Source organism: Protopterus annectens, chromosome 6.part0, assembly GCF_019279795.1.
Source record: "Protopterus annectens isolate FY-2018-M chromosome 6.part0, PAN1.0, whole genome shotgun sequence".
NCBI classification, from domain to species: domain Eukaryota; kingdom Metazoa; phylum Chordata; order Ceratodontiformes; family Protopteridae; genus Protopterus; species Protopterus annectens.
Genome location: NC_056737.1, coordinates 147,724,368 through 147,750,482, shown reverse-complemented (window position 1 = coordinate 147,750,482; position 26,115 = coordinate 147,724,368). Strand labels below are relative to the sequence as shown.

Genomic DNA, 26,115 nt, shown 5'->3' with positions numbered 1-26,115 from the left:
TACTGGGTTGTGGAGTCTTTTGTCTTATGGGCTTGGCAGTTGAGACACAATGAGATGTGGCTTTGTGTGTTGTGTGCATGCGGAGTTTCTGAGGACTGCATCTGAGAGGCCTTTGAGGTGTTTAAGTTACATGTGAGCACCAAAGCATATGTGGGTCTGTGTGCTTGGTCATTTGCAGGTGCGGTGAGTCATGTACGTGAGTCACCAACTACCTGTTTGTTGCTATTTGTGTCTGTATGTGACAGTCTAGCCTCCAGTGTAATGGGTAACTACATCTCTCACATACTGTATTTGTCTGTTTGAGAATGAAATGGTTGGCAGTTACATTGCGTCAGGAAGCCCATGTCCACCAAGCTGGATGCATAGACAGCAGGAAAGTGTCCACCCAAAGTTGCAATCCTAATGTGTACTTGAAAGGATAGGAGTGGAGGACATTAGTAACTTGACGAGGGAAGGGTGTTTACTTGGTGTAATCTGTAGCTAGCCTAACCAGCAATGTTGCCCAGCACCAAACCAGACTGTGAGCAGTCGTAGTCCTAGGTGCTATATCAAGATAAAGTAGGCCTGAACAACAGTTCTAACTAAATGCGTTAATGCCGCTCACTGTGTAAACTAGTTGCCCCGTGAGTAATGCGGCACTGAGGTAAAGTTCCGAGGTGGTTTTTACACGGAAATTTCAACTTCTGGTGATTGAGTGCATATAAGGCACCAGTAAATCACTGCTGAGGAAGTGAAAGCTTCTCGCAAAAGGTAAGACCTGTATACAACACCCTAAGGCCAGTCATATATATAGCATGACTCCTCACTCTTCAACCCTACCACTACCCCCCAAAAGTCAGCCACCTGTATATGTGCCTGATGTGGGATTGTGAGGAAAGTGAAAATTCCAGATTGTTGCTCAGACAGTACATTGGTCATACACAAACTATAGTAACCTTCTTTGCAAACCTCTGATATCTGTGGGAATAGCAAAAACAAATGTCTACACTATACCCAGCCTCAACACAAGCTATAATGACCTCCTTATGCATATCTTAGAGGCTTGAATGTGAAGTAAACTAAGGAAGTAATGACCACACCATCCCCAATCCACTACACAAGCGCAACCAACCTCCTGTGCACACTTCTGAGCGAGGGTAGTCTGATGGGAAAGGCCACAACTATGTCCATGTCAAAATCCATTTATATAGTCTGGGGTGTGGGGGCCACCAGACCACTAGAGGCATAAAATGTCTAAATGTTCTTTGATGTATTTTCTAACTTATTTTTGAAAAATGATTACTTGTTCACTAAATTTTTACTACTACCCAGAGTTATGTATGTGCCCAGCATTATTGTGTGTACGCACAGATAAAAACAAAAGTGACACACACACACACACACTCTCTCTGTGTTCATCAAGGAAAACTGAAGGGAAGGGGTAGTGGTACTGGAAAGAGATCACTAAAAGTCCTGGAAAACAGTACAAGAGAGAGAGTATGCATGTGTGTGTGCGCGTGCGTGTGTGTATGTGCGTATATGTGTATATATATATATATATATATATATATATATGTATGTATGTATGTATATATATATATATATATATATATATATATATGTATATGTATATGTATATATATATATATATATATATATATACACACACACACACACACACACACACACACACACACACACACACACACAAATAATGCTGGACAAGTTTTCTTTTACCACTGGAAAGAGAGCACTGGTAGACACTAGACTGTCACAGCAAGGTGGATGAGATCCTGGGAAAACAGTTACTATAACTCTGCTCTGCAAATGGTCAGTGTAAGGTAAATTTAGATGTGACAGGTGTTGGCTTTTACTTACAGCAATAATGCAAATTATTTGGCAAGTGGTGCAAATCATGAGACTAACTCTCGTTTGTCACATACAAACTGGTGGCAACAGCTGGGGTTACACTCCAGTTAATCACCTGTTAAACTGAAGGCAGCAGGAGCATGAGACCATAAGAAAGTGTATGTCACATGAACAAGTACCAAAACCCAAAATGCGAGATATACTCATTTGTCAAAATCTGCACAATGAGCACCATACAAAGTCACCTTCTCAAATTCAATGAATGCACTTTTTTAAAGCTTCACATTTCAACAGAATACACTACTTCCTTACTAAGTCTGATGCACTTAGGCCACACTCCTCCTTTGAGCTTTATTTATAAACATAAAATAATGACACTCCATAATTAAAATCCAAGTAAAATAATTTATCTTGAATCAGCAGGAATAATTTTTCCCTGATGAAGAAGCAGGATACAGGGATACAGTAGTTAAAATGAAAATTAAGGACATCTAAATTCCACTTTTTTGTTATGCTCGTACAAATACTTATAGAATAGGTAGCAACATTACCTTGATCAAACTGTTTCTGAATGTTGTCTTGATCGGTTTTATTTCCGCTGACACGGTAAATTCCTTCAGCACAAAGACCTAGAACATAAAATTGTACAATGTATATCAGATAACCTTGAAAATCCAGTTTATCAGCACATTAACTTCTGAATTTAAAAAATGTATAAAAGAAAATAAGGAATTTTTTAAAATACTGCAGCTGCTAACTTAAAATTATATTAATACTCCACCCAGAAGTTCCAAACTTGTACACAGCAAAGTTTTACATGACAAACTAAGCCACATTTAAATAGCACCTGACAACCTACGCCACATTTAAATAGCATCAAACTGCAAATTGAGTCTAACAATGCATTTTCCGAGTAATAGTCTTTAAACAAAACAACCTTCCATTTGAAGTTTTACACACAGTCCTAGAAAGTAAGACAAATGTGCAGTTCCCTCCAGTCTGATGCCAAAGGTTCTCATAGTCAAAGTGAAGCTTCTACCTTTTCAACAAACAGCTGACCTTGGTTGATGGAAAATGTGAACTTCCAGTCTACTGTTATATTTGCTTTTACATGAGGTCTCCACCACTCTGTAACATTCTAATACTAAATAACCATGAAGATCCCAAAAGGCACCAACACCATACCTTGCCTGAAAATATGTACTTATAACTGACCGAATACAAAATAAATTCAGTTGTGTATCAACAGATATTCATTAGACAATCGTAAAAAGTCTGGAAATAGGTCCAGAGGCTCAGGAATGACTGCCGACATCCATGAATAAGAACAGGAACTTGTAGCAACCAATATTCTGTATTACAGGGGTTACAAAAATTAAAAATAAAAATTGCCACGCCCTCATCAATTTGCAACCTCAATTGTCTACTTAAATATCCAGTCTACACATTTTCAATACCACACAGTAAATAGTAGTTATTTTTTATCAAAATACTCACCTGGGCTATAACAAGCCCTGGTGTGAAGCTTTATCTGGGAGAGTTGAACTGATGACAACACAACAGAAAAAAGATCTGTACAAGGAGGGGTGAATTGATTATACTTGAGTGGACCCACAAGAGCAGAGTGAAAAGCACAGTTGCAAACAAAATGCTGAGGTGTATCCTAAGGGGGTTATACTTCAGGAAAAAAAAGGTGATGCTTCTTCTCTGCAGGATACTGGTCAAATAAGAGCCATGAGTACTGTGTAGAATTCAGTAGTTCATACAATGAAAAGGACATCATGCTTCTGAAAGGAATTCTGAAGAAAGATCTGTGGGATAGAGAGGAAGAAATGTAGTCACAGGTTATGAGAGACAGACTTCTTCTCACATAGAGCAACAGCCGGGGGGAGGGGGGGGTCATGATACTGGTGCACAAGATCATGTCAAGGGGGAATTGAAGATGATGCGAGTGGAAATAGTCACACCATTCCCCATGTAGGTCACCAATGCAAGTTAGCTGACTGCTTACGGGGAAGGGTTAAAAGACTAAGAGGCATGGACCTCCAGTCCATTCCTTCATGCCGAACTCTTGCCTCCAGAGCAATGATTGGGCTGATTACACTCTTAAATGGGAACAGATTGGCCAGGCAATTCTCGTCAACTCTGAGAATGCCTAGCTTTCTCCTCTCCCTGTAAAAATAAAAAGACAGAGCACAGGTAAGGAAAACACTTACGCAAGGTCATGGCACAGGTAAAGGAAGCTACTAAGGAGGTTATTAAAAAAATATCACGTCAAGACGAATTGATGGGTTCATTCTGAACAGGAAAGAAGGTGGAAGGAGGGGACACAGAAGAAGCAGATTATAGAGATTAACAGTTTTCTGTATCTCCACAAGTACTTTTCACAGTAAGGGCTGTAGACCCATACAGTGGACTAGCAGAATGGGTGGTAGAGAGGGATTTCACAGAGGTATTCAGGAGGGTATGGAATAAGTGGAAAAAGGGTGAGGGAGGAATCCAAAGATTTAAGGGAGGTAGAATATTAAGACACTTAAAGAGGCCTGACTAGGCAATCTTACTGTCTCCTTCTGCCATCCACAAATGTGATGTAAACATTTTGCTGCTTATTACTTAAGATAGTGCTATTCTGGACATAATGGGACCTATACCACAGACACAAATTACTGTACCCTAGTGCTTCTTATGGCATTTCTTTCTCTGATTGACTTAGTTTTTATAATTTGTGTCTATATAACAGCTGTGTACAAAATTTCCAAATCAGTCAAGACCAACGTTTAGGTCTATTCAGCTTCTAAAATGTTAAAACTTTATTTCTGCCTATACAGTATATGTTAGCCAGTTAAACAACAAAGATGAGGCAGTACTGTGTGAAATCTCACTAAAACTGTAAATGTACAAATAACTGCAGCAATAATGCAACAGTTATGTGCCTGCACTGAAATAGTCTGGTGAAGGAAGACTGGTCCCTGGCTGCATTTTTCAGCCACTGAACGACCTTTAGCAGACACCACAATCTTGAGTCATGGCAGTAATTAGGCAGCTAGGCTACAAGACAACTTACATGCTACCTGTTTTCTATTTTGGTACCATGGAAAAGGTTTGCAGAGAGAGAATACACCAATACCTATTGTGGCAGGTAAAAAACAAAGAAAAGGAAAGGAAAGCTAATGCAGAAAACTATGTATATAAGGACTTGCAAAGTACTTCAAATATAGTTTCACACAAAGGCCACAAACACAATATTTAATTGACTTATAATATATATAGTGAACCTACAACTCTACATCAAATTTCCACCAACTAAACACGTGGAGAAAAATATACCTACAGATCTACAAATTAATATGTAGAAAGTACAGTTGTATAAGTAAACTTACCGCAGCAGTAGCTGTTCAAATGATCACTGCTGCACTAGCCTTGGCTATATGGGTTATATCTTGCATAGAATGCAACAGCTGACCAGCTTTCCAGAGCCTCATGACACCTTACACATAGTCATCTCGTGCTGAACTAATTAAAAAGATAAGGTTTGGGCACCAAGCCTTTCAGCTCTTTTATCCAAACAGAAATAGGGAGGCTGCACCCTGAAAGGACAATGCTAGGACCAAGAAAAAAAAAAGTATCTACACCCTGGCATAAACACACCAAAAACAAGGGGGATAGAGAGAGGGGGTGGCTACTGCAGCAATGATCAAACATCTACTGTTATGTTAAGTTCAGCTTACACAACTGTTCTTCATGCTGATCGCTACTGCAGTAGCCTTAGCTATATCAGTAGATTACCCTAAACTTACTAAATTTGGGAGGTGGAGAGGAAAGTGTCCAGGATCCTCTGGAGAATGTTCCTAGCACAGGAATCAAGCTTGCATTGTCTTGCAAATTAATGTATAGAGGACCACATTGCTGCTTCCAAAATACTTCTAGAATCCAACCCTTACTAAAAAGCCACAAATAAGCCAAGGCCCTAGTAGTGAACCTTGACCATGCCTGGAATAGTTTTGTTATGGTGAGTATAACAAAAGGTAATAACCTTAGACAACCACTTGGAAAACAGTCTGTTTTGAAACAGGCTATCCCTTCTTACCTTCACAAGAAATGAATAGATCCAAAGATTAGAAAACATTTCTTTCTGTCAAGACAGTACCAGAGTTGTCTGTGGACATTCAAGGTATGGAGTATCCTTTCTCCCTCACTTTTAGGTTCAAGAAAGAAAACCAGGAGATGTACAGTTTGGCTTAAAGTAAACTCAGATAAAACTTTACGGATAAAAGGAGGATTAGCTCTCAAAGAAACCCTGTCTCTGAAAAATGAGAAGGCTGACTTACCATAACAGCATGCAACTCAGACACTAATTGTTCTGACCTTTGCAAGAAGAGTAAAAGTTTTGCATGTTAAGAACCTCAAGCCAGCCAGATTAGCTGGTTCATATGGAGCAAGTGTTACCTTCTCTAACACAAACAAGATCCTAAGAAAGAGCAACTGGCTTTCTTGGAGACCTCTTATGGAAAATCTTTTTCTAAAACATTTTAACATGAGAATGAACAATGAAAGAGGCGGAATCATGGGCAGACATGCTGAAATGGCCAAAAAACGAACCTTAATGGTGGAGTAAGACAGGTCATAGAATAGTAACTCACACATACTGTACGAGAGAAACACCAGTCCTGGTTATGTTGTCGGCAACTAGAAAACATTTTCCATCTACTGTACTAAGATATGATTTTCTAGTAGAAGGCTTTCTTGCCTCCATTAAAACCTTCTACATATCGTCAGTAAATAGATGCTTAAAGGGAATTAAGATCCTATCATCCAGGCAGTCATCTGAAGTCGACTGGGGTTCAGATGTATCAGACACACCTAATCTTGTGTGAGAGGACCAACTCTATGAAAAAGCTTATAATTGCCTCTGACCATTTCCAAAAGAAGGGAGAACCCTCTGTTGCCTAAACCAGAAAGGAGTCCCCACAATGATCATGGGGGATTCCCTCTGGATTCTTCAGAAGTACACTGGACATCAGTTGAAAGGGTGGAAAAGCATACAAGAACATTACTGTCCAAGAAAAGGAGAAGGCATAATCTTCCGGGCCATCTTGCATGGAGTTCAAGAGAACAATCTTGCCAGCTGATTGTTCACAGAAAAGGCAAAAAGGTCTACATGAGAAACTCCCCACAAATGGAACAAATCTTGGACCCCCCCCCGATCTAGTTTCCATTCACAACAGCTTGATCTTCTCCATCTCAACTTGCCAGCCATACAATTTTGTTCTGATGGAATGTAGAATGCCTGTAGTTAGATTGTGTTGTGAAGCTATACCCCAAGATAACATGGCTAAACTGCAAAACAGAGCACATCCTGGTTCCCCTTTGCTTAGTGACTGTGGTATTGTCTCTAATAACTTGAAGTGGTCTTGGGGACCAAATATGATTCAGAAAATCAAGTGCTTGATCAGGGCAAGCATCTCTTTTATATTTATGTGACTGCGTCTGTCTTTGGTGTCGCACATACTTTGAACTTTTCTCTCTCTTAAAACTGCTCCCAAGCAAAATCCGAAGAGTCTGTGGTGACTGACTGTTTTGGAAAAAGGGAGACCTGGATTTAGGGATATTCGCCGCCTCCAATAACTGACCTCTCTTCTGACAAAACCTAGCTCTGGGATTTGAAAAGAATGTTGGTGCTGGGACTAGAAAGACTTCAGATACTATTGTATACTTATGCTGAGTCTTGCCACGGATATCATAAGAATCACAGACGTCATGAAACCCAAAATCCTGAAGTAATCCCATGAAGTGACCAAAGTCTGAGTGGAAAAGTGAAAGCTATGTACTCACCATAACACTAGACCTATGTTGGCTGTCTCAGTCTGGTTCCAGCTGTGGGACTTTGGATCAGACTCGGATCTGACACGGACGACCAATTCTAAAGTCTTTAGCCCACTTTGCTCCACCTCCCATACCCACAACTCTCAGTTCCTTCTTCAGTTACCCAGATTGAGACTGTCACACAACAGAAATCAACAAAAAATAATTATACAATTCTGAAATAGTACCCTACCAACAAACGGGTTAAGATGACCAAAGAGACAGAGAGATTCTAGAACATGGGCACAATGACCTCCAATGGCCATTCATCTGAAAAGGAAGACTCGCCAAGTCAATAAGGTGTGGGCAGGAGGGAGGGAAGGCTGTACCAGATGGTGACACTACCAACACGGTTCTATTGTTATCAGCGAGTAAATAACTTTTGTATCCGATGTTCCCTGCTTCATCTGGCTTCAACCTGTGGGACACAGTCCCAAGTCACGGAAAAATTCCTCAGGAGGAAGTAAAGGATATTCCACAACACAGTGGAGACAAAGGATGCTCTGGATCTAGATTAAATATCCAGCTCATAATGCAAAATAAAGGTGTGAAGACCTAGCCAAGTAGCAGCTGCACAAATATCATCCATTGACACTCTAGAAAGAAAAGCTGCAGAAATGGCCATAGCCCTTGTACAGTGACCTTTAGGCTCGTGTGGAAAAGTCTTACCTCTCAAGGCATATACAAATAAAATACAATCGGACAGCCACGCTGATAAAGTTACCTTAGACACAGGTGTACCCAGCATGGATTTTGAAAAGCAGAGAAATAAAAGACTGGCTTTCCTGATAGCTTTGGTACGGTCCAAATAAAATCTCAACTATCTATGTATATCTAAAACAATGCAATAGGTACTCAACCTTTGTTGGAGAAAGTGGGGAAAAAACATACGAAGGTGAACTGAACTGCAACAGCTTGCAACTCTTCTTGCACAAGAATCAGCCATCAAAAAACAAAGTTTTTCAAGACAACAGCTTTAGGTCTGAAGCGGCTGAAGGTTCAGATACAGGACCTGAAGAAAGAAGACTCAAGAAAAAATGTTCAACTACTGAAATAAAACAAAAAATGGCAGAGGACTGTTAAAAATCTCCCAAGTTATTTATTGTTAGCACTTTCTTTCATCCACAACATACAATGAACTTCTTCAGACAACAAATACCCAAGACTCCATACCATATATATAAGATAATCAATTACGTCATTAAGAAATCAATTAATTAAAAGGCCTTTTTAACCCAAATTCCAACCTGCAAAAATGCATTTACATAGTATGACAATAAAAAATAAATAAATACACAAATCATGACATACATACATACATATATATATATATATATATATATATATATATATATATACACACACACATATATGTATCTGTATAAGAAGGCAAATTATGGAACTAACTTAGTCTTACTTCTTAAAAACTAGGACAATACACTAAAAGGCTAAAGTGCTCCACATTTTTATGCTAAAGAATGACTAACTTACAGCACCAAAAATGAGGCTTGATAGGATAAGGTTAAACCTCTTTACCTATCTAGTGTTTTCAGCTTAAGAATGCACTTAATAGAACAGTATTCATTAAGTCCTGGTGGAACGTAGGCATTAGTTTTTATATGCCATGTTAATTCACATTCCTCTAATCTTAGTTCCCAAGGACCTCTCCTGATATTCCTACTTATTTGATCTATGACTGTGAAATGAAACTTGTGTAGGATTTTCTACTATATGTTTTGCCAGTGCATTAGTGCTAGATGTTTTTGCCTATATGGTACTGATGTTCATAAATCATTTAAACACCTGCTCAGTTTTACCTATATAGACACCTTGGCACTGTTGGCATAAAGCAAGATGGACAAGCCTGTTGTTTCACAATTAAATCTCCCTTTCACAGGATATGTCTTACTACGTATACTAAAACAATTCCCTACTTTTATATACTGACAATGTTGACATCTACCACATTTTTCATACTCCAGTTGATTTTTGGTGTTTGATTACCTTCCCAATTTTATTTCCGGATTGAATGCAATATGGGCCTTTCCCAACTTTGTATCTTAGTAGGAAAGGACCAATTTTGCAGCTATATTAAATATACCTACCTATAAAAATCGTAAAATTGTATAGGGTGCATTTCTACTAGTCTTTTAACAGCTGGTAAAACCAAATAACTAGCCTCCATAGGCTCCAAATAGTTTTAAAATGATCTCAAGACCTATATTAACATGATCCTTCTATATGTGCCAGATCCCTTTAAAAAACTCAGTGCATTAGCCACATAAAAGTTTTATAAACCATGTTTTCACCTTCTAATCCTTTATTATCCAAAGCTTTCAGAGTAGTATCTATTAAAATGAAGAAAACTTGGTATGGATCTTAAATGTTTAAACCTCTTATAAGTAGAGTGTACTTATGACAATTTAATAAATCTAAACCCTTTCGAAGGAATAGGAATTTAGATTGACTCTGCTTAAGAAAATGGATATAGTGCCTTTCAATAAGACCTTTACACTGATAGGTGTCTACACACTGGAAATCTCCTGATTTGGTAGGTGAGAGTAAACATCTGCCCAGTTCATACATTAAATGCTATCACAACAGAAGACTGAAAAACTAAGGGAAAATAAATGAAATCCAGAAAAGTCCTAATCCCTATTCTCTAAACCTCTTTTCGGCATGGGATCTCAATGATCCCTTTAAATCCGCATTCAGAATTGGTGTTGAAGCATAATGGTTTTCAGTTAATCATAATTGGAAAAAGAGCCTAAGCTGTAATGCTATCATTGATATAGAGACACAAAGCTAAGGTTGCTCTGGTATCTAAATCGGGCTGAAGGCCCGTCTGGTGAGCGATCCTTAGTAAGGAATAAATCCCATACTATAATAACATATAATAGAAGTCTAAAACAATGGTTAACAACTTAATCACGCTTTGGTGTTTAGCCCTGGAATGCCTTAAAACATGGTCAGAAGGCCAGCAGGCTCTGAGACCTAGACATAAGGGCATGTGCTATTCCCATGTAACCAAGAGGTTAATAGTCACTCAGATGGAAGGTAGGTGCAGGAGTTTCATGTTTTATGCTAAGATTACCATTTCAAAGTTTCCCAAGGAGAAACTCCCTGTTTTAATCCTGGTTTGTGAAAAAGCGTGTTAAAACATATAATTCTTTCAATCCAACAAAAGGGTAGCCTGAGGATCCGACGGCATAATGTGTAACGCAAAATCTGAGCCGAAAAACTGTTCAGCAAACTCTGACCGGCGCCTAAGCGTTGTCGGTTGAAGGAAGCACAGGCGAACAGGCTGCTACGTCGTGGTCTGGGCCTAAGCAAGGCAAACAGTAAGAGTGGAAATCTTTATGAGGTATTTGTTTCCCACAAGTTAAACAGTTATTGACTTTTTCTGACATCGGCTGAGGCAAGAAAGAGTCCCCAACGGGGTACTTAGCTTTTTAGAAGTCTTCGAAGTAGTATTCGGTAGTAGTAATCTCTGGATCTGACCGACCGGCACTTGCGAACAGCTTCTGCTTTGGGCACCACGCGGCAAGAAAGACTGAGGAAAATGGCGTCGGCTGATGCCTTTATACCCGAAGACCAGCACAGATGACGTCGGGTGAAGTGCGACATCAGCCGAAGCCGGACCCAGACTTTGGAATACGGCCGACCGAAGGGCTGCCTGACGACAGGACAACCCATTTGTTATGACTGCAGATGCATCCATGAAGGACATCTATGCATATAAGGACTTGCAAAGTACTTCAAATATAGTTTCACACAAAGGCCACAAACACAATATTTAATTGACTTATAATATATATAGTGAACCTACAACTCTACATCAAATTTCCACCAACTAAACACGTGGAGAAAAATATACCTACAGATCTACAAATTAATATGCAGAAAGTACAGTTGTATAAGTAAACTTACCGCAGCAGTAGCTGTTCAAATGATCACTGCTGCACTAGCCTTGGCTATATGGGTTATATCTTGCATAAGATGCAACAGCTGACCAGCTTTCCAGAGCCTCATGACACCTTACACATAGTCATCTCGTGCTGAACTAATTAAAAAGATAAGGTTTGGGCACCAAGCCTTTCAGCTCTTTTATCCAAACAGAAATAGGGAGGCTGCACCCTGAAAGGACAATGCTAGGACCAAGAAAAAAAAAGTATCTACACCCTGGCATAAACACACCAAAAACAAGGGGGATAGAGAGAGGGGGTGGCTACTGCAGCAATGATCAAACATCTACTGTTATGTTAAGTTCAGCTTACACAACTGTTCTTCATGCTGATCGCTACTGCAGTAGCCTTAGCTATATCAGTAGATTACCCTAAACTTACTAAATTTGGGAGGTGGAGAGGAAAGTGTCCAGGATCCTCTGGAGAATGTTCCTAGCACAGGAATTAAGCTTGCATTGTCTTGCAAATTAATGTATAGAGGACCACATTGCTGCTTCCAAAATACTTCTAGAATCCAACCCTTACTAAAAAGCCACAAATAAGCCAAGGCCCTAGTAGTGAACCTTGACCATGCCTGGAATAGTTTTGTTATGGTGAGTATAACAAAAGGTAATAACCTTAGACAACCACTTGGAAAACAGTCTGTTTTGAAACAGGCTATCCCTTCTTACCTTCACAAGAAATGAATAGATCCAAAGATTAGAAAACATATCTTTCTGTCAAGACAGTACCAGAGTTGTCTGTGGACATTCAAGGTATGGAGTATCCTTTCTCCCTCACTTTTAGGTTCAAGAAAGAAAACCAGGAGATGTACAGTTTGGCTTAAAGTAAACTCAGATAAAACTTTACGGATAAAAGGAGGATTAGCTCTCAAAGAAACCCTGTCTCTGAAAAATGAGAAGGCTGACTTACCATAACAGCATGCAACTCAGACACTAATTGTTCTGACCTTTGCAAGAAGAGTAAAAGTTTTGCATGTTAAGAACCTCAAGTCAGCCAGATTAGCTGGTTCATATGGAGCAAGTGTTACCTTCTCTAACACAAACAAGATCCTAAGAAAGAGCAACTGGCTTTCTTGGAGATCTCTTATGGAAAATCTTTTTCTAAAACATTTTAACATGAGAATGAACAATGAAAGAGGCGGAATCATGGGCAGACATGCTGAAATGGCCAAAAAACGAACCTTAATGGTGGAGTAAGACAGGTCATAGAATAGTAACTCACACATACTGTACGAGAGAAACACCAGCCCTGATTATGTTGTCGGCAACTAGAAAACATTTTCCATCTACTGTACTAAGATATGATTTTCTAGTAGAAGGCTTTCTTGCCTCCATTAAAACCTTCTACATATCGTCAGTAAATAGATGCTTAAAGGGAATTAAGATCCTATCATCCAGGCAGTCATCTGAAGTCGACTGGGGTTCAGATGTATCAGACACACCTAATCTTGTGTGAGAGGACCAACTCTATGAAAAAGCTTATAATTGCCTCTGACCATTTCCAAAAGAAGGGAGAACCCTCTGTTGCCTAAACCAGAAAGGAGTCCCCACAATGATCATGGGGGATTCCCTCTGGATTCTTCAGAAGTACACTGGACATCAGTTGAAAGGGTGGAAAAGCATACAAGAACATTACTGTCCAAGAAAAGGAGAAGGCATAATCTTCCGGGCCATCTTGCATGGAGTTCAAGAGAACAATCTTGCCAGCTGATTGTTCACAGAAAAGGCAAAAAGGTCTACATGAGAAACTCCCCACAAATGGAACAAATCTTGGACCCCCCCCCGATCTAGTTTCCATTCACAACAGCTTGATCTTCTCCATCTCAACTTGCCAGCCATACAATTTTGTTCTGATGGAATGTAGAATGCCTGTAGTTAGATTGTGTTGTGAAGCTATACCCCAAGATAACATGGCTAAACTGCAAAACAGAGCACATCCTGGTTCCCCTTTGCTTAGTGACTGTGGTATTGTCTCTAATAACTTGAAGTGGTCTTGGGGACCAAATATGATTCAGAAAATCAAGTGCTTGATCAGGGCAAGCATCTCTTTTATATTTATGTGACTGCGTCTGTCTTTGGTGTCGCACATACTTTGAACTTTTCTCTCTCTTAAAACTGCTCCCAAGCAAAATCCGAAGAGTCTGTGGTGACTGTTTTGGAAAAAGGGAGACCTGGATTTAGGGATATTCGCCTCCAATAACTGACCTCTCTTCTGACAAAACCTAGCTCTGGGATTTGAAAAGAATGTTGGTGCTGGGACTAGAAAGACTTCAGATACTATTGTATACTTATGCTGAGTCTTGCCACAGATATCATAAGAATCACAGACGTCATGAAACCCAAAATCCTGAAGTAATCCCATGAAGTGACCAAAGTCTGAGTGGAAAAGTGAAAGCTATGTACTCACCATAACACTAGACCTATGTTGGCTGTCTCAGTCTGGTTCCAGCTGTGGGACTTTGGATCAGACTCGGATCTGACACGGACGACCAATTCTAAAGTCTTTAGCCCACTTTGCTCCACCTCCCATACCCACAACTCTCAGTTCCTTCTTCAGTTACCCAGATTGAGACTGTCACACAACAGAAATCAACAAAAAATAATTATACAATTCTGAAATAGTACCCTAACAACAAACGGGTTAAGATGACCAAAGAGACAGAGAGATTCTAGAACATGGGCACAATGACCTCCAATGGCCATTCATCTGAAAAGGAAGACTCGCCAAGTCAATAAGGTGTGGGCAGGAGGGAGGGAAGGCTGTACCAGATGGAGACACTACCAACACGGATCTATTGTTATCGCGAGTAAATAACTTTTGTATCCGATGTTCCCTGCTTCATCTGGCTTCAACCTGTGGGACACAGTCCCAAGTCACGGAAAAATTCCTCAGGAGGAAGTAAAGGATATTCCACAACACAGTGGAGACAAAGGATGCTCTGGATCTAGATTAAATATCCAGCTCATAATGCAAAATAAAGGTGTGAAGACCTAGCCAAGTAGCAGCTGCACAAATATCATCCATTGACACTCTAGAAAGAAAAGCTGCATAAATGGCCATAGCCCTTGTACAGTGACCTTTAGGCTCATGTGGAAAAGTCTTACCTCTCAAGGCATATACAAATAAAATACAATCGGACAGCCACGCTGATAAAGTTACCTTAGACACAGGTGTACCCAGCATGGATTTTGAAAAGCAGAGAAATAAAAGACTGGCTTTCCTGATAGCTTTGGTACGGTCCAAATAAAATCTCAACTATCTATGTATATCTAAAACAATGCAATAGGTACTCAACCTTTGTTGGAGAAAGTGGGGAAAAAACATACGAAGGTGAACTGAACTGCAAAGCTTTTGCTTGGAAATTACCTTGGACAGAAAGGAAAGATTCATTTGAAGGGAAATCCTGTCTTTATGAAACAATAGATAAGACGGTGAAGTATTAACAGCTTGCAACTCTTCTTGCACAAGAATCAGCCATCAAAAAACAAAGTTTTTCAAGACAACAGCTTTAGGTCTGAAGCGGCTGAAGGTTCAGATACAGGACCTGAAGAAAGAAGACTCAAGAAAAAATGTTCAACTACTGAAATAAAACAAAAAATGGCAGAGGACTGTTAAAAATCTCCCAAGTTATTTATTGTTAGCACTTTCTTTCATCCACAACATACAATGAACTTCTTCAGACAACAAATACCCAAGACTCCATACCATATATAAGATAATCAATTACATCATTAAGAAATCAATTAATTAAAAGGCCTTTTTAACCCAAATTCCAACCTGCAAAAATGCATTTACATAGTATGACAATAAAAAATAAATAAATACACAAATCATGACATACATACATATATATATATATATATATATATATATATATATACACACACATATATGTATCTGTATAAGAAGGCAAATTATGGAACTAACTTAGTCTTACTTCTTAAAAACTAGGACAATACACTAAAAGGCTAAAGTGCTCCACATTTTTATGCTAAAGAATGACTAACTTACAGCACCAAAAATGAGGCTTGATAGGATAAGGTTAAACCTCTTTACCTATCTAGTGTTTTCAGCTTAAGAATGCACTTAATAGAACAGTATTCATTAAGTCCTGGTGGAACGTAGGCATTAGTTTTTATATGCCATGTTAATTCACATTCCTCTAATCTTAGTTCCCAAGGACCTCTCCTGATATTCCTACTTATTTGATCTATGACTGTGAAATGAAACTTGTGTAGGATTTTCTACTATATGTTTTGCCAGTGCATTAGTGCTAGATGTTTTTGCCTATATGGTACTGATGTTCATAAATCATTTAAACACCTGCTCAGTTTTACCTATATAGACACCTTGGCACTGTTGGCATAAAGCAAGATGGACAACGCCTGTTGTTTCACAATTAAATCTCCCTTTCACAGGATATGTCTTACTACGTATAATAAAACAATTCCCTACTTTTATATGCTGACAATGTTGACATCTACCACATTTTTTCATACTCCAGTTGATTTTTGGTGTTTGATTACCTTCCAGCAAACTTTTAAGATTTAGGGCCTCTTCGAGATAGAATATGTGGCCTTTCTCCCAAATTTTTGTACACATTACTATCTTTAGTTATGAGTGCCCAGTTTTTAACTATGATATTTTTAATATCACCTGCATCCATAGAAAAAGTGGTGAGAAAACTTAATTTAGGGTCATAATTCATAACGGAGTTATTTGAAGAGCTGTCTTGTAAAACTGAGTCATGCTCAGCCTCCATGTAGCCGTTCCAAAGAATAGGTTTTAAATGGCCATTGCTCCTTTTCCTACTAACTTAACTGAATAGTTGTTCAAATAATTGTGTAGGATACCCTCTTTTTATAAAAATATTTTTTAGGTTTTCACATTCCAGATGGAAATCTGTATTGCATGAAACCATTCTGGCAGCTCTAACCAGCTGCCCTTTTATTATCCCTCTCTTTTGATGATATGGGTGAATGCTACTAAAATGTAAGAAGGCACTGGAGTAAGTGGGCTTCCTATAAATTGTGGTCCTAAACCTCTTATTAACTCTGTCTTTAGACAGCTGTACATCGAGAAAGTTAATAGATCATCTCAAACTGGAAGGTGAACTGTAGGAAATTAGTTAACTCCGTAATAGTCTTAAGAAAAATGTCCACTGTATCAGATGTCCCTTTCCATATAAAAAACATACCATCCTGATAACGGGTGTACCCAAATGGCATTCTCCTTGAAGGTGGTAGTGTGAAACAGAAGCACTCTTTCCCAGTATGCCATAACTAAAACAATAAGTGAGAAGGTCACTGAAAAACCAACCAATAAAAATAAAATGAAAACTCCAGCAAAGCTAGAACTTCCACTGAGTGACCTCTCAAACCTCTTGTATCAGAGGCACATGGGATACATGCAAATGACCCTTATGAACATCAGGTAGTTCAGCTAATTGGTGATTCTGAATGCCCATTACCTGTTTTGTCGTTTTAATGGACAATTTCAGGGCCAATAAAGCCAAACTCCACTAGCTGTGGATATGCATATTTCGGCCTTATGACCTCGTCAGCACAGCACAAGCAAAGTTTTTGACTAAGCATAAGAATCACAGGGCTGTTATGCCCAGCTGATGTCCATTATCATTAGGGTCATTGCAAAAATATCCCAAACTACTAACTAAAACAATAAGTGAGAAGGTCACTGAAAAAACAATCAGTAAAAACAAAATGAAAACTCCACAGCTAGTGGGGTTTGGCTTTATTGCCCTGAAATTGTCCATTAAAACAACAAAACAAGTCATGGCATGCTGAAACACCTGATGTTCATAAGGGTCATTTGCATATATCCCATGTGCCTCTGATACAAGAGGTTTGGGAGGTCACTCAGTGGAAGTTCTAGCTTTGCTGGAGTTTTCATTTTGTTTTTACAGTATGCCATAACACAATTTGCAAAGCTTCCCCTACAAGGAGAACCCATGGCTACACCTGTTTTTTTTTTGTTTTTGTAGAAAAAAACGATTGTTAAACAACATATAATTGCTTTATAATACCAACTCAAGGAGGGTTTCAATTAGATCTATTTCCCTGTTATCAGTTACTTTTAGTACTAGAAGTTCACGCACCCATTCTAAACCTAAATCTTGGGGTATGACATTATATAGATCTTTTACATCTGCTGTTAAGAAGTTATAATCTTCATTAAATTCCAGTTGGTTTATGTTTTCTAAAAAACTCCAGGAATCGTGACAAATTTGGGGCTCACTGTTAAAGGTTTCACTTTACTATCCACAAGCTTAGCAGAAGCATATGTGATGGACTTTCGTCCATCAACTACTGGCCGAAAGGGTGGATTATTAAGATCCTTATGGATCTTGGGAGACCCAAAAATAACAGGTGTCACTGGTGCTGGCATAATTGCATAGTGATATGTATCTATGTTAACACTATTTTCTAAGAACAAATCGTTCAAAATTTCTTTCATCCTTTTATATGCACTATGTATCTCATTTAAGCTTACTCTAACATAGTTGTCACTTTCCAAAATGGAAGACATTCTTTCTACATATTCTGCCTCATCCATAAACACCTGCCCACCCCCCTTATCGGGCTTCATAACCCTCACATTATGTATTTTCAACAGATTCAAAAATTCTTTCATCCATAGACATGTTTCTATTACAATGTTTATGCCGTGTTTTAAGGGTAGCCCTAATATCCATTTTGCATATCTTTTCAAACAAAGCTAGTCTCTCGTGTATTGGGTGGGGGGGGGTTAAAGACACTAGAAATTCTCAAATCATTCTGAGTACAGGAACTATTTCCCAACACAGACAAGTTTAATTTGTGAATAAACAGTTTCAAGTCTATGAGTGTTTTAGCAACGTTAGCTCTTATGTCCGGTACAAAAGACAGTCCTTTTGAAAGGATGTCAACCACTTCATTGGAAACATTAGTGGCTGAAAAGTTGTAAATTTTAAAATCGCCTTTGGAGTTAGTGAAGTACCTCTGGTTTCTTTACAGATGTGGTAATTACCTCCAACGGTGATTTTGCTTCCTCCGTTGTTGTTCTGAGTTCTTCCCATTTGCGTGGTTGGTACTGTTGTTTGTTCTTGCCCTCCCAAAAATCCTGGTAGTTGGAAACCTCAGAATTTAAAGTGTCCGGAACATAGTGGCCATTACCTCACTGCTGATTTACTCTGATGCGTTTACTATGCCTTGGAGGGGACGTTTGCTTTGCATGCTCGTCATCGCCCAAAAAGGATTGCTCCAAACTGTCATCTGGCTGGGGCCGTTGATAATTAGTGGTTACCAGAGCAACAGAAATATTATTGCTATTCTTATTATGAGTCCGGTGAAGCCGGATAAGCGGTTCCATTATCATAATCGTTTTCTATATAGGTAAAACTGAGCAGGCACTCAAACAAAGGATTTATGAACATCAATACCATATAGGTAAAAAAATCTAGCACTAATGCACTGGCAAAACATAAAGTAGAAAATCCTACACAAGATTCAGTTCACAGTCATAGATCAAACAAGTAGGAACATCAGGAGAGGACCTTGGGAACTAATATTAGAGGAATGTGAATTAACACGGTAAATAAAAACTAATGCCTATGTTCCACCAGGACTTAATGAATACTGTTTTATTAAGTGCATTCTTAAGCTGAAATCACTAGATAGGTAAAGATGTTTAACCTTAGCCTATCAAGCCTCATTTTTGGTGCTATAAGTTGGTTAGTCATTCTTCAGCATAAAAATGTGGAGCACTTTAGCCTTTTAGTGTATTGTCCTAATTTTTAAGTAGTATGTATGTCATGATTTGTGTATTTATATATTTTTTATTGTCAAACTATGTAAACACATTTTTACAGGTTGGAATTTGGGTCAGAAAAAGCCTTTTAACTAATTGATTTCTTAATGACTTAATTGTCTTATACATGGTATGGAATCTTGGGTATTTGTTGTCTGAAGAAGTTCTTTGTATGGTGTGGATGAACCAAAGCATTAACAATAAATAACTTGGGAGATTTTTAACAGTACTCTGCCATTTTTTGTTTTACATTACCTATAGAAAGAAGGACAGATCTCAGGGAGGAACTGGATCCCTTACTAGGGGACAGAGAAGAAATGTACCTCTGATGAAAGCCTTGGAGATCTTGAGTGAAGCGAGAGGTACGTTACCTCTGTCAACATGAAAGTTAGAAATGGTTGTTAATTGCACTCTAATAGTAACCTGAATGAAACAACATGGTGAGAAAATCCAAAATTGATTGCAGAGGGGCAGAAAAAGGGTACAGTCCCAGAACCTCCACCCATATGACAAACCTCTTCTACTTACTGGAATACACTTTTCTAGTGGACTGCTTCTGAGAAGATGACAATATATGAACGACTGCCTGTGAAAGCTTGGGATTTCTAAATGGCCATCAAGGGAACTATACGAACCATGCAGTTAACTTAAGGGACTGAAGACTGGTGCTTCCAGGTCTGCTAGATGAGAATTAAGATCCAGTTCCTTGGGGGGGGGGTACTTCAGAAGAGGCCAAAGAAAAGGGAACCACACCTGACAAGACTAAAACAGGGCGATGAGGATCACTGTGGCTCTGCAGTGGGCTGCTTTCTATAGAAACTTTACCAAAGGAACTGGGTGATATATGCATAAAGAAGCTTTGGTGGTCAAGCAAGCACCAGAGCATCCCTGGGTGTCCATTCCTGTGGCAGATCAATGGTGTAATAGCTGCTGCACTTGGTGTTGGATGGTGAGACAAATAGTTCGCAACATGGAGTGTCCCGAAGCCATAAAATCCAAGCTGCCACTTTTGTATTTAAAGACCACTTATAAGGAAATATAATCCTCATGCCGAGGCTGTTGGCAATGTTGGGACTTCCCCAGGATGTGAGCTGTCACCAGAAAATGCTAAGAAGATATCACCCACTCAAAAAAGACAAATCCTGTGGTGCTAACAGAACAACACTGAAGAATTCACATAAATCTTTTTATTAACAGATAAGTGCTTTTGTTCCTGATTTCATTGGAACCTCCTCAGAACTACCATTCCACTAAAAACGTTTAAATACTTTCCATTAAAAATCACATGTATTCATTCAACCAATGAGAGCACAATTATCCACTAACTACTCAAAACTGTAGATTGAACACCGATTAAATAATTAGAACACTATGAAAGAAGCCTTTGAGGAAAACATGTTTTGAGTCACACGTAGTCTACTTGGCAAGCTGTAAAACATGCCCTGCTTTTTATGTAGGAAAGACCAGTAGAAATTTGAGAAATAGGATATATGACTACATGTCTGACAAAGAAAAGGAAAACAACAAACACTTTTAGACACATTCAAGCAAATAAAGATCACAAATCTGAATTTGTGGTGCTAAATCAAGTAAATAATGATTTAAGAGGGTATATTACTGAAGAACATTTAAACAAATGTGAATTGAAATGGCAGTTAAAATATAATGCCACTTTTAAAGGAGTCCACTTAAAATAACTCTATTTTAACTGCAGACAACATGCCTAACATCTGGTATAAGAGTTAAAGGATCTTGCATGCATGCAATACCATGGGGAAGGAAGGAAGGGAGCCTACCCTTCAGAAATTATCCTATTATCTTCGCATCAGCTGTTACTGTGAGTTATCATACAACTACAAGACATGCATCATAAAGATCACTAATGCAGAATCTGCATATCTGTAATGGAAGAGTACAAAGCAATGTATTTTCAGGCTCAATAAGTGTAGTTAGTATACAGCATTCCCTGGATGAATACAGCAGCAAAGCCTAACACAATCCTAAAATGGGAATGCAATTTTCAATGTTATGAAAAAGGGTGGATAAATGACCATGTACCAGCCTTACAAGTATTATGAACAGCCATTTTTTTTTTATCTGTCAGTGCGTGCTGACCATCAGACTATTGCTTGGTCTACTGGACCATTCTTTCTCCATACACATGTGCAAGAACTACTGATCAGGAGGACCTGTCACTGAGGTAGCCATCAGATGTAGTTTGGATTTTACAATTTTAGAGCCCTAATCCCACGGTGTGTGCCAGTAACATGTTTAGCATTTAGCACACTGTGTCATCAGCTTCTGAGAGTCATGTAACTCCTAATGACAGCAATAACCTCCTTGAAGTCAGCACTCTTGTGAGGTCTCCACTGGGAATGAAAACTTGGGATCATGCTTCCTTGGCATACACTCCTATACCCCCATTCCAGGGCAGAGGTGAACCAGCAAGGTTGTGGCACTTCTCTTCTGCCGTATGCCAACACCAGCAGGTTAAAGAGTTACTAATTAAACTCGGGCTGCTTCAGTCAAAGGCTTTATTCCTCCATGCTGTCACAACTGGTTGAGAGCAGATCTATTCCTAAAGAAATGATACAGCATTGTGAATCTTATGTTCCCCTCAAGTAACATTCTGCTGTGTTTACAATAGCAAACAGTGGAATTACCCAACTACTTAAAAAGGGACTGCTTGATAACCGGGAAATCCTAATCCCCCCTCATAAAAGAAGCGGTCAGTCTACCTAACAGGCTTTGCTCTTTGTACACAATGCTTCAACAGCCCTGTAAACATCTATGTGGAAAAAATTTGATGCTTTTTTATTCTTTGCCATGGAACAGAAAAGTGGAAATTTAGTAGATCAATTTGGAGTAAATTCAGAGGCCACTTTAGAAATAAAAGGCTTTGCTCTTAAAGATACTATCAGCCTTGTGGGAGACTATAGAAGGTTCTGAAATTCTTCCCGAAGAGGTGACAACATACAGAATCAGGGTATTTTAAATTCAAGTCTACTGAATTTATTTTTTCAGAACACTACATTTAAACTAAGGAAGTTGACTCTGCAAATCCTAAGCTGGAACCAATGGATATTTCTGAGGTCTTAATACTTAAAGGACCACTACAGACAAAAACCAAAAGCAGCATTTCATCTGATCACAAAGCTCTACACAATCCAAACCTAAAATCAGTACAAAGCTATTTATCAATTTGTATTTTTCTACAACCATGAAAGCACTCATAGGGGCACTGAAGTTATCTTGTTTTCTTGAAAATCTACTTTTATGCACATAAGGCACAGCTGATGAGATTAATTTGCCGTAGTTCTCACCTGTCAGATTACCATCCTACGCAATTAGGATGGAAGTAATGAGAAAACTTAACAGTCACCAACAAAATATTTGTTTCATACATGTTTCCCACACTATATAATGTTATGGCAGAAATGTAAATAGTTGATAACAGTGTTTTTAAAAATTGGAATTTTGCAAGTTTCAGTTCCTTTCTTCCACCTTCCTTCTCTGACTCATCTAGTGTCACATTTTCATGGTTTGCAAAGATCATAAAATTTGTGAAAGTGGTCTCAGTGTTGAACAGGTTTCTTCGCCATCAGACTACAAAAATCTCAAGAGGTCTATAGTCCCATGGATGGGAAAAATGAAGCTGCAAAGGATGATAAACAGCTTTATGACCACAGCTGATGTAAATCAACCATGAGCTACAGGTACTCTGCTGTGCATTTTCCTCAGCAAGAAACTTTCAAATGTGACAAATTAAATGATGTAAGAGCAAGGGAAATAAATTCTTAAATAAAGTGCCTTGAAATTTAAATCCGTTCCAACGTGCAGTGCAGAACTGGACTAGGACAGAAATGCCCCAAATGGAGAGAAACTGCCTAGTCAAGCTTTTTAATATTAGGATGTACTGGTATCATTCTATAGGGATAAAATACACTCTAGGTGAAAGAAAATGTTGTGCTTATGGCATAGGTGTCTTTTAAGGAATTTTGTTTGTGTTTGTGTCTTTCGGCTTTTCCCGGTTAGGGGTCGCCACAGCGGAACTCCGGTCCGCTAATGACTGGTAGTGGATTTTTACGTACCGGGTTACCAGCCCTGGCGCACAACCTTCAACGAAGGCACGCCCCATTCACGTATGCCTCCACACAGAAGACGCTCTAGCTGAGAATCGAACGGGACAACGTCTTGCTATGAGGCGACAACGCTACTGCAACACCACCACAGTCAGGTGACTTTTAAGGAATTTAGCAATAATGTTTGTAGCTAAAGGAGAAATTAGTAAACAGGCCAAAACAGATGAAAGATGTACCTCAACATCATTGTGCAGTGCCTTCCCCCTCTCCAAAATAAACTTCTCCTGCAGGTTAAACAGACAACCATATCATCAACCTTCAAAGATAAACTGATGACTGGATGGGTACCTCCAAATTTTCTCCAAGACTTAATGGCAAAAGCAGTGCGACACATTACCATCCTTCAAACAGAACTTGGATGATTTGATGGGCACCCAAAAATCTACCCCAGTACTTACTGGCCTAGCTCTCCTTGAGAAAGGGGATACAACGTGAAAGTGGGTGTTGGTACAGCATTAATAGCCACGAGACTAAATTTCCTTGAAAGTCCTATGAAACCTGTGAATCAGTTGAAAAAGGAAAGCCTATATTAAACAAGAATATCAACCAACAAACTGCAAAACTTTAGGTAATGAAAGACTGTCTACATTAATAGACAAATTCTGCAAAAATATGGAAAACTTAGTCCACCTTAACAGACAATTTTACAGTATTCTGATCTTCAGCCTCTTTTGCCAATTTTTTTATTTATTTATTTTTTCTTTACATTTGACTGCCAGTGTGGTACATGGTTTTAAAATGGACAAGACTTCAATAGAGAACAGAGTTTTAGGGATTACTTTAAAATCCTCCATGCTATAAGAATGAGAGCATCAACATTTGGAGAGATAATCCTCCTCACCAAAACAGAAGAGAGTTGGTCAGAGGTATGGTCACGAGTTCCACTATCAAGTTACTAAATTTAGCAATTAGAGTTAAATTTGATTTTTGGAAGATTTTATATCAGAGACATTGAAAAGACATATAGTAAAACCCTTACTCCAAAGGACTGAGAAGGTGTTATTTGCTTTGTTATAAAGATGCAAGAATATGCAACAAAACAATGTAACGTAGTTATTTAGATAAGATGAGAACAGATTTCTGCACAACGCTACTTTTCATTATTTGCTGGAACACAAATCTATTTACAGTGCACTAAAGGAATTATTGGGAGTGTCTGCTTTTCTATTTGACATGCTTGGGATATAAACTGCCTCCAAGGCTAAGTTAGAACTGACGGCTCCACTTCCAGATTGCACAGCCTGTAACAGTGCATGTCCCCTTATTCAAGGATCACATCACTGCAGCATTTGCCCATTACTGTCTGCAATGTACCTGGCCAAAGAAATTTCTGGAAGGCCCTCAGTACCAGAAGGATCAAATTTCTTGCACTTAAAAACTCTTGAAAATGAGCTTCCAAGTGTAAGTTAATACATTTGTGGTTAATTTCTGATTTGGACAAGGAAGGAGGAATAACAGACTGGGAACTCGGTGTCAGCTGCTAGATCCAACACTGTAATTTGTTATAGCAAAATGCAAACAGAAACCTGAATTCCAATGAATGATCTTTCGGATTCCACAGAGAGAGAACCTTTCTCTCATATAGCCTTGTGTGTGTGTGTGTGTGTGTGTGTGTGTGTGGGGGTATCAAAACAGAGTTAGTGTGTGTGTGTGTGTGGGGGGGGGGGGCGTATCAAAACAGAGTTAATGTTCGACCTCAATGTACCTACATGAACAACATACTTAACACAATTTCTTTAAAGCTAGACAAAGTATATAAAAACATACAAGATTGCGGTAAAACATAATGGAAAAAGATAATAAAACGTCTTCACCATTTTTAAGACTCCAGTTTGCATTTTGTTTTTAAATTACCTTCTTTCATGCTCAAACGGAAACATTCCATCAACATTTGAATAACGTCCTGCCGGAGAGAGAATACAAATATTTGTTTTTAAGTGGGTCCCAGAAAATGTGTACGCAAGGGCACCAGATGTTACTTCTGTAAGCTTATGACTATGCTTCTTTCCTGAAAACAGTGAACTGAATGCAGAGTCTTAAGAGTGGAAGGCCTCCAAGGATTGTGCCTTGAATCTGAACCACTTTAATTTCAGGTGTGCAAACACTGGCACTAGCCATTTTATGAATACACTAGTGCAGCAGAAAGGAAATTTAAGGCAGTACACTGAAACTGAAAGCTGTCCATACTGAACCTCAGAAGCAGTGGATTGTTATTTAAAAGCAATCCGCTGCATAAACACAAAATGCGTCTCCTACCTGCCTTGCAAGTAGAAAAGTACAAAAGATTTAACCCTGTATTAAAATTGTGCATTTATTTTAATATAAATTTCTCTCTGTTTAATATACGGATGACCATGCACTTGTGACATTTAACTTCCAAACCCCCAAAGCCACTGAAACCAACCTCTCTGAATTTAAGGACTTTAAATGTGCAAACCTCATAATTATAGGATAAAATCTCAAAATTCACCTATGACAGTACAGCTCAG

At 38.8% G+C, this 26,115-nt stretch overlaps 1 protein-coding gene across 1 annotated transcript in view; it reads right to left on the bottom strand.

The window, feature by feature from the left end:
• The window catches only part of ARHGAP5 (Rho GTPase activating protein 5), a 1,324,990-nt gene that overhangs the window by 381,639 nt on the left and 917,236 nt on the right, over window positions 1-26,115 (bottom strand). Inside the window, 1 exon segment of the mRNA XM_044073882.1 lies at window positions 2,400-2,477. Coding sequence (XP_043929817.1) covers window positions 2,400-2,477 — 78 coding nt within the window.